This window comes from Pempheris klunzingeri, chromosome 23, assembly GCF_042242105.1.
Source record: "Pempheris klunzingeri isolate RE-2024b chromosome 23, fPemKlu1.hap1, whole genome shotgun sequence".
Classification (NCBI taxonomy): domain Eukaryota; kingdom Metazoa; phylum Chordata; class Actinopteri; order Acropomatiformes; family Pempheridae; genus Pempheris; species Pempheris klunzingeri.
Window position 1 is genome coordinate 6,303,188 of NC_092034.1, and position 9,949 is coordinate 6,313,136.

The 9,949-nt window shown below is 46.4% G+C and overlaps 1 protein-coding gene across 1 annotated transcript; it reads left to right on the plus strand.

Annotated features, from left to right (window-relative positions):
- Positions 1 to 407: 407 nt before the first annotated feature.
- Positions 408 to 9,893, plus strand: efs (embryonal Fyn-associated substrate). Its single transcript, XM_070854868.1, has 8 exons — positions 408 to 489; positions 959 to 1,193; positions 1,962 to 3,290; positions 3,471 to 3,590; positions 4,740 to 5,684; positions 5,872 to 5,943; positions 7,091 to 7,348; positions 7,549 to 9,893. Exons 2-8 carry the CDS (start codon positions 1,182 to 1,184, stop codon positions 7,732 to 7,734), a joined length of 2,922 nt encoding a protein of 973 aa, XP_070710969.1. The 5' UTR covers positions 408 to 489; positions 959 to 1,181; the 3' UTR covers positions 7,735 to 9,893.
- The last annotated feature ends 56 nt before the right edge of the window (positions 9,894 to 9,949 follow it).

The window sequence follows — 9,949 nt, forward strand, 5'->3', positions numbered from 1 at the left end:
ACTTTAACGCATCTGGCTACTATTTAATTCAAACGTATAATCGCGTCCGACCAAACAACCATGCTATTATTTATTCAGAGAATTTGGAATGTTGTTGGGCCGTCCTCTGACAATAGTAGTGTGGGCCACGTATTTTTTTTTTGGCTCAAATTGCAGCTTAGTTTCAGATTAAAGGATAAATTCAAACGGTTCTTAAACGCAACCCGCAAAAACGAGCCAATCACAGCAGCCGTGTGTTCACTGCTGCGGAAGTCGACACGATCTCACAGCTGATGGATCGGTCTAAGCACACTGCGCCGTTGTCCCGGTAACGCTTGTAGATCTGCGCGGTGCCGCAAACCTCCGAGAAGGCGGAGATAATTTTGTTGTCATCGCAGAAGATGATTGAACGCCGACGACCACAGATTTTCACGCCTGAAAAGAAGAGATTTCACGTATCACGGACTGTACGCCGACGCGAAGTTTATAGGCGATAAGAAAAAAAGCAAGGTAATTTATAACGACTGCTTTTGGGTGCTAATGCCGGCCGGCGAACAAATCCGCTTTAGTGGTTTTAATCGGCGGTGCCATTGTTGTTTTGAACTGAACTTTAGCGTTAGCAGCGAAAGGCGATGAAGATAAACGTTAACATAGCCAGTATTGGTTGGTTAGCAAGGCCTCGACAGCATATATCACGTTATAATAGTTATCTGCTGTTGAAAGGGATTGTGATTTAGCCCGGATGGAGGTTACTCACTCAACTATAGATGGTTTATTTGATAGTGAGGGCACGCCGCTGGTTAATCTGCGATGCTAAGCTAACGTTAGCTTTCGCTGAACGGGTTGCATTCAACGTAACGTTCCTGGGCGTGGAAAGCACAGACAGGTGTTGCCGCTGCCGTGCCTCGCTTTTATCTCACGTGTGTCCTATAACATACGAGTTGGGGTTGACTTAAATGTTTCGGTGTGATTTATAAAGGTGTCTTGGAAAAACGCTCCTGCGTGGATTGCGGGATCCTTATGAAGGCGGAGACGACGACCAGGCGCCCGGACTGTGAGATGTGTCCTGCCCAGACCCAGCTGTGCCTCCGCACCGAGTCTCTGTGGCGGCCAACACACCCATGAGGACCACAGCTGATCTAGATGGATGACCCTGACTGATCAGGACACTCGAGTTATAGTTTCTCTGAGACGTAGCAACTATGTCTGTCTCTGTGAGTACAGCATTTCTCTCTTTGTTTGTAGAAATTTGCATGGCAGATGGATAAAAGCTTACTTGAAACTAAAAGAGATCATTTTCTGAGCATGTATTTACTTTTTCATTATCTCACCTTTATCTATATGTTTTATCAGGATCCTCATTGCCTCCATTACTGTCCTAAGGAGGTCCCACATGGCTCAATGGAGCCTAGTTGTCCCCAGGGGGTTGGTTTAGAAAATGAAAGAGGGCCTGACTCTCTGGCTTTGGGTTGGCAATTAAGTCCTAAACACAGAGGGACAGATGTGCCTCTCATCCCCTCCCCCTCCCTCTCATCTTGCTCATTACCATTAAGCCCTTGTGTCCATTTGATCATTGATCCTCCCTGACTGCCCCTCTTTCTCTCTGCTTCACGATTACGGACACAGCTGTGGATTTTGAGTTTTTCGTCATGCTGCAGGCTTTTACATTTTCTAATTTTTTGTGTTCACCGACCCTCTTCCTGTCCCTCTGTCTCTCACACAACCGTTTTACGAGATCTTCCCTATTCACTCCTATTCAGTCTCCATTCAACAGCTCTGAACAATCAACCTTTTATACTCCTGACTTGGCATTGCCATGTCAATGTACTTGTTTGTTTGTGGTGGCAGATGTGAGACAGTAGCTTCTGTGAATTTAGGCTGTTGATTAAAACATACTTTTTATAGCCATTTGTCAAATGTGTGAATTACTGTATGGGAGCATCCGTGTTTCTGATTTATACTCGTCTCATCCTCTTTCTCAGACGGTATTGGCAAAGGCACTGTTCGACAACACGGCAGAGAGCCCGGAGGAGCTGGCTTTCCGGAAGGGTGACATCCTGATGGTTCTTGAACAGGAGCAGGGTGGCGGACCAGGCTGGTGGCTCTGCTCCTTGCATGGCAGGCAGGGCATTGCCCCGGCCAACCGCCTTCGACTCCTCCAGACCGCCCCACCGCCAAGCTCAGACATCCGCCAAGAGGACTCTGTCTACCTGTCGCCTGGTTCCCCGCTGGCCCGGACTGCTGTGAGCAGTAGTGCAGAGGACATAGATGGAGTGTATCGCTCCCCGCCAGGCGTGGGTGAGGGACGAGGAGCCGGAGCTGCATCAAGACCCGGGGAGCTCCGTAGAGTCGAGAGCGGGCGACCACGCTCACACTCCAGCTCTGGCACCCGGCCCAGACCTGACTGGGACATTGGGGTAGCGGGGCGTCCACGCTCCCCCTCTCTGAGAGGACGAGGCACAGAAATGACAGGATCACTTTATCAGACTCCAGTAAGTCCCATGCCTTCAGCAGCTCAGCATGCCAGGCAGCCAGGAGCTCTCATAGCTTCAGAGTCTGTGTACCTCGCCCCCACTGGAGTGCCAAGGGCAGCTGACCAACCAGACGACAATACATATCTAATCCCCAGAGAAACACTAACAGCAGGACACTCGGACGACTGTTACTTAGTGCCCAAAGGCACACCACTTGCAGGTGACGATGTTTACCAATCCCCAACAGGAGGAGCTGCTGTCTGCTCTAACGGCCCCTCCATAGTCAGTGGAACACCTGGTACCCCCCAGCCCAAAGTGAGCCAGGACTCCCCTGCGATGTATCAGACACCCACCCCTATGGGAGCAAACCTTCACAGGACTTCAGCCACAGTTTTGGCCCACCAGCACCCATCTCAATTATCCCCTGTCCAAGGATCTCCCAGACCTCTGCTCAAGGGAGTTTCACCCAACCCTGCTGTTGCCAGGGGCAAACCTGGCCTGGCCTGCCACCGGGGGTCCCCTTTGCTGGTCAGAGCAGGGCAGGTCAGGGTTCCTGGATCACCAAACTTTGCCCGCAAACCTCCTCCACCAGCACCTCCAGTGAGGGGAGTCACCAGGAAAGATGCACAACAAGCAGCACCATCATCAACTGATTCTAACTCTGTCCCCAAACCAGCTGCTCAGGTCACAGCTGCAACCCAGCAGCTGGAAGTGGACAAACAGAGGGGAACTTCCCAGAGTAAAGAGGAAAAAACAAACAGTGGCCAGGAGAAAAGCAGCAATGTGCAGAACAGAAAAGGAGAAAATCAGGATTACTCAGATCCCGTGGATGATCAGGTATGTGATGGCTGCTTTACTTACCACACTGTTGAGACAGTTTCTCTGTCTAGAAAAGTTTTATTGTTGTTTTTTTTAACCAGGTTAACACGTATTTTAATTGCTCTAAAATGTATTTAATCTTAGGGAGTTTGTGAGTGCAGAGTAGTTCATAGTTTTGTGCTTTTGTTGTCTTGGTAGGTATATGATACCCCTCCCAGTGGCAGGTGGCAGCGTCCAGTCCCATCTGCTCTCGGTGATGATGATGGAATCTACGACACCCCTCGTAGTGTCCCACCACAAGCCGACTCTGAGGCAGAGGTAAAGAAAACCACAGATAGGCCTGTCTTATAGTATCTGCTTGTAAAGGGGAATTACCTTTCAGATTGATCTTGTCCTGTTTACTTTCTTTTCACATTTATGACGTATGCAGGTATGCAGTGTGGTTGCTCACTGAGGGATTGATTTAAAACAGCGTCTAAAACAGCAAACCATGTGTATATATATATACTTTCCTACAGTGGACAACATTTTATCTTGCTTTTGTGTTATTGCGATCTTGTCAGGTCAGATTTTTGACCTGACAAGATGAAATTGCGTTTGAAATGTCTATTTACATCAAAGCTTTGATCTGGATGATCTGTCAGTGTGTAGATGTTAAACTTGTATTGCTGCTGATTCCCTGCGGTGTTGCTCCTGCGTGTGATTTGCGCACAAACAAGCTCTTTGTCTCATTTTGTGACGGTGAATTGGTAATCCTAACGGAAGTTTCGATTCATTTCATCAACAAAATACCTCAGAACTGTAGTAAACCAGCGTGTCAAATTCATGTCTGTACAAGTGAAGCGATTCACCAACAAGAGATGACTATCAAATACCCTGTCACCATTTCTTCCCGCATTCCACCATCAGTCGGCCTCCCTGCCCCCCTTCAAGGCGAGGCCACACCTGTCCCCGTCGGCCGTGGGAGCCTGTCTATCCAGTCCAAATGCTGCTGCTATTTTCTCTCATACACACCCATCTGTCAGGGCCATGTCAAGGCCATACCACCAGCACTCGGCCCCAGTGGTCTCATCTCTAATGTTACTTGAATATGTCTGCCAGCTGTTGGATTATTTCTTACTCTTTGCCTACTTCGTGTTGACTGGAGACTTTAGTCAGGTCACCAAGGCACATGCCAGGGTTAAAGCCTTGTAAAAAGTCTAAAGTGTCCTAAACTCACAGTACACAATGTTTTGCTGTTGTTGTTATTACTTTTAACCCTGTGTGCCTCAGAATTATGAACGATGATGAAATTGACCTCAACTGCATCATTGTTTCATTGTTTACACAGAAACTCTATACTGTGCTGTGGCACAATGACTACATTTGTCCCCGTCTCATAGAAATTATACTCTGTCCACACAATCACAAGATGAACAACACAACACAATTTCAAAACATTCCCTCTGCTTTCTCCCCCACTTGTAGGTCTATGATGTCCCCACCATCAATCTGACTTTGTCTACAGCAGATGTCCAGCCTGATGAAGTGGATGACGATGTGTACAGTGTCCCTACACTTCCAGGCGTGCCTCTGGGCCCGGGGGAGTCCACCACGAGCCTCTCTGTTGAGGATGCCATCCAGGCTGGACAGGCCTATTGTGTCCCTGGACATGAGAAACGAGCCAGCAGTGGAGGTCATAAACGGGACTCTTCTGAGCCTGACTGTGGCATCTATGACATGCCTGCTTTGACTGCAGAAGTGCTCCCTCACTCTTTATCGTCCTCCTCCACCTCTACTCGCCGCCTCTCCGTTTCCAGTAACGGTTCAGGTGACGTGCAGTGGAGAACCTCGCTTTCCAACCTTGTCCACTCAGTGCTGAGCACCGCCTCCTGCTCGGCATCCACTCTGTCATCACGGGACCTGGCCACCTCGTTGGCTGAAATCCTGTCCACCTGGAAAGCCAATCATTCAGATGATCCTCCGCCGCCTCTTCAGCAGGCGTGGGCTCGTCTATCAGACCTTCTGCCGGCGTTGTCCGCTATTGGCAACGCCCCTCCATCTGATGGGCTCTTGGTGCTGGTCCAGCGCTCCCTTGAGGAAAGCGCCCTTCTCTTACAGGCTCAGGGCCGACCCCGTCTGCCCTCCCAAGAATCCCTGTCGCGCAGGCCATTGCCGGCGCTCCCAGTGCCTGATGGGAAGTCGTCAGGAGGTGGGATGGGCTCACGTAAAGGTAGCTGGATCCAGGAGAGACCCCTGCCCCCGACCCCCCAGCCTGCCTTCCCCTTGCCTCCCACTCCATCCACAGTGACATTGACAGTGGGCCCTGTTGATGGAGAAGATGACCCCAGCAATGAGTATGCAGGGATCGGCTTGACTCCCATACCTGCTCCTGTACCGACTGGAGACAGTGTTGGATACGTCAAGCTGCAGGTCAGTTTTCACAATGGCATCAATTTATGGCTATACAGCAGTCCAAGAATGTGACTTTTACTGGCCTCTGTGGTGTCTTTTAACAGTCTTGCTGGTAACAATTCATGCAGTTTTATGGTTGCAGCACAAACATGGACTGTAAATGCATCTGTAAACATGACTGATTTGTCTCTCCTTGCCATATTAGGGTAAACCTGAGCCACCTCCTGACGGCCTGACTGAGAACGGACAAACCCTAACTATCACTGCAGAGCCAAGGGTTCGTGTCTTCCTGTGTTTTTACCTCCATACACATAACCCCTATCTCTCACAGTCCACAGGCTGTCATTCTTGGAGCATTATTCTTGTACAGAAACACACTCAGCAAGTCTACACAGATAAGTCATTGATTCACTCTGTGCTCACAGTGCGCCCTGTTTACTAATGAGCACTGTGACTCATTAATCCAGTTTGCCGCAGCTCTTTGGCTCGTGATGTGGTCTAAACCCGTCTTCAGTCTACACTTTTCCATGTTTACCTAACACCAGCAGACTTAAAATCACATGTGATCGCCTGTCGTTTTCTGTATCACGAGGCATCACATCTATCTGTACATCTATCCATCATACATGGAGACTGAGAGACTTTGCTAAAGCTTTAATCCAACATCCACGTCTGCATTTGGAGACTTGTAACAACAAACATAAGCAAAATAACAGTCACGTATTATCTTGTGTTGTCAGTTTTGCCTTCTGTTGCTTAAGACTGAGGTCATGTTCTCCCGTCACTCTGTCTGCATTTTTTTCTGCTCCTTGCTAGATTCCTCAGTTACGCCATATATAGGACAAACAAGAGGTCACTTGTAAATCTTCACACTCTTGCCTTACATAGAAATGAGGCTGCAGGACAATAAGTGTCAGAAAAGCACAGGCTTTCTCTCAGCAGTACCATTTCTATTTGCATTATTTTCAAGTTTACTCTATTTTCTGCGGTTGTCCGTGTGGTAACTCGTGGTTATTTTCATTATGAATTCACGTACGGATTATTTTCTCAATTAATCATTTGGTTGATGATATGGTGGAAATTTGCCGTTATACTTTCCAACCAACATTTCAGAACTCAACAGTCTCGCGGTCGGTTTACTGTCGATATGAAACAGAAAGCATCCTCACATCGAAGAAGCTGAAGAGGAGGAGAGTCATTTAAGTGAACTGTTGCTGTACAGCAAATTGCGTAAATAATGAATTACACACATAGTTGAGTACTTTTCTGAACTTTCTCATTTATTTTACCCACTTAGGTTTTCCTAGCTGTTACATGGATTCAGCGTGGAAAATCATTCAATTTCTCAGATTCGTCATCTCTCAAAGATAATAATACCTTTTAGTGCTAGTGGAATGTTTGACCCTTCATCTTTCTTTGCACAGCTGAGCCCATCCCCTGCTCTTCCGGTGTCCCTCTCCCTGGAGGACTCGGAGCTGCTGTCGTTTTACTCCTCTCAGAGCCTCGCTCACCTCTCCTGCCTGGCAGACGCCATCGATGTGCTCTTCAGCAGCGTGCAGGGGAACCAACCGCCCCGTGTCTTCGTCGCCAGAGGAAAGAGTCTCATTGTGACGGCACACAAGCTGGTGTTTATTGGGGACACGCTGTCCCGACTCCTCACCTCTGCCGACCTCCGGGCCAAAGTATGTAGAGGAAACCCAATGCACATGACATTATTTGTGTGACGAGCGTGAGATTTAGCCTGTATGATGAGGAAGAAAAGCACAAAAGCTGTTCTGAGACATGCTTTTATCTTCATAATAACAATAGCAGGCAGTTTATTCATTTGGGGTAAAATTTGTCAGAGCTGTGTAATGAATTTTATTTCTTTTCTGTACGTCAGATCACAACCTCGGGTGGACGACTCTGCCAGGCTTTGAAGACAGTTGTCGTGGCGACAAAGGGCGCTGCACAAAACTACCCTTCAGTATCCGCCACCCAGGAGATGGTGGACCGCGTCGCTGAGCTCTCCCAGCAGGCCGCGGGCTTCTCCACTCTGCTCCAGCGTCTGGCAGAAATATCTTCATGATATTTCCTATCACTTACGTAAAAACTTTGTTTACACTACACATGTTTCTCTCTTTGAAATGCCTTATTTGTTGTTAGACTCTTTCATTACCTTTCATTTGAATGGGATTGAAGCAAGCGGAGTTGAATCCTGGGACAAGTGTTCGGCCTCGCTGCAGCTGTTACTGAGATGGGTTTTGACTGTTGGTTCTGTCCTCCAAGTGTGTGTTGGTTTGCCTTTTGTTTATATACTGACCTCTGTGCTTTGATGCCAGGCACACGTGTCTTTTTGAGTGTTAACTTATTGAATATTTGAAGTCCCTCTGTGGCTTTGAGTGTCCCTGCGGACTGCTATCTTGGGAGCTTTGCTTTATTGTGCTTGCCATATTTTCTTTCCCTCACATGATAGCCATTTTTCCTTCCTCTGTTTATTTAGCCATCCCCCCATTCCAAAAATAGCACAGAAGGAGGCCTTACATCCTGGTTCTGGCCTACTTTTTACCGTGACACCTGAAAGGCCTTTTGTGATTATCATTCGGAAGCTGTTGAAGCAGCATATTGAGTGTTTTGGGCTTAATACGGGGGAAATGGAATAGGGTGTGGAGAGGGAAGTTAGCCTGGCTTCCATTCTCAATCTGTGTAAGTGTGTGTTGTGTTTGTTTAGTACCCATTTCCACTAGAAAGCAAAGACACTGCAGTGCATCTTGTAATCTGCTCAGTGAGGATTACATGACACATCAATCAACACATGTTCGGTTTACGTTGATGCAGTCTTACACAGCCCATGAAGACAAATTAGAATTCAAGAAGAGATGATGCCGGAGGACAGATGCAGCAACTAAGAGTGAATAATGATAGTTGAATGAACACTTGTTCTTTCCCACAGTCACGTGATAGCCTGGCAATGGATAAGAAACCTGTTGACCGAGCTCACCTGTCTCCACATGTCTTGTTATGATCTGCATAATTACATTTCTTTGGCTTTCTTTACTTTTCATTGTCATTTCCAGTAAGATGCTCACTCCTGTCGGCGGTGCTTACCCACATCTGCTTTGGTGGTTTCAAGTCAGTCATTTTGCTGTGAGGGCTTACAGTGGAAGCTAAGGCTGGATATTGTATACATAATTCACTATTAATGTAAACCATAACAGTGGAAGAGTCACTGTACTGAACAACAGCTTCATTATTTTACAGGGGTTTACACTTACCATATCGAGATATACTATATATATTATTATTTGAAAGTATTAACCATCTTGCCCAGCCATAGTAGAAACTGTGAAATCACGCACAGCCCACTTTCTGAACGAAATGAGAGAATTTGGCATTTTAAATCCAGGAAAACGCATGCCTTTTTTCCCCATCTCAGACCATTGTATCACTGTCGGACCTCTATCATTCTCATTTATCCCAGTACAAACTGCTCAGAAACATGTTCACTATGAAGCTGTGGTGGAACATTACACTAGACTGGAAGATTCGCACATTCTCGCATTTTCACTACAAATATTTACTGTGAAATGACCAGCTTAATCTTTAGGGTGCTCCACGAAGCTGCATTACAATACTTTTCGTATCGTCAATCATATTGCGTAACCTTGTACTCAAGTTTTAATTTTCAGATCCATGTCAGTATCATGAGGGTATTGCATAATCATTTTCTAAGTGGCTCTATTCAAATCCCTCTCTGAGGAGCACTGTACCTTCCCCCATCTACTTTTTCTCTGCTGCAGTGCCACTTTGTGGAGGTTTGAAGTATTGCTTAATGAATACATGCCTGCCAAAACAGGCTCTATACTGTACGTATGAAGAGAGCATGATCAGCAAGTAACCTTTAGCTCTATATTTATTATTGTCAGTTTTTATGTTCTTGGCTTTCCAGTTTGCATGGCTTTAATTTCCTTAAAATTTGATATATGCACATCCTGCACCAAGGGATTTTACCAGGTAATTTACAACAAACAATTTTCCTTTTTTAAAAAATATCTCACGTCACACTTCAAAGATATGGCTGTATTTTTCTTTTGTACAAGAAAGTTGTTTTTTTTACATTATGTGAACTCATTTGAGTCTGTTATCCTCATTTGCTGCGATATAGAAGTGAGTATTTGACTTTCCTTCTGCAGTAAGCAGACCTACACCTCCTTTACTTTTAACACTACATTTGATGTCTGTCTTGTATTCCTGTTCAGAATGCACAAATACATCTTTTGCAATTAAACAAATGTGTTTGGATT

What these genes read in the sequence shown, in the direction of transcription:
- efs (XM_070854868.1), top strand. An exon ending in TTGGATACGTCAAGCTGCAG is followed by an intron (nt 5,685 to 5,871) that starts GTCAGTTTTCAC and finishes TTGCCATATTAG; the next exon opens with GGTAAACCTGAGCCACCTCC. An exon ending in CTATCACTGCAGAGCCAAGG is followed by an intron (nt 5,944 to 7,090) that starts GTTCGTGTCTTC and finishes TTCTTTGCACAG; the next exon opens with CTGAGCCCATCCCCTGCTCT.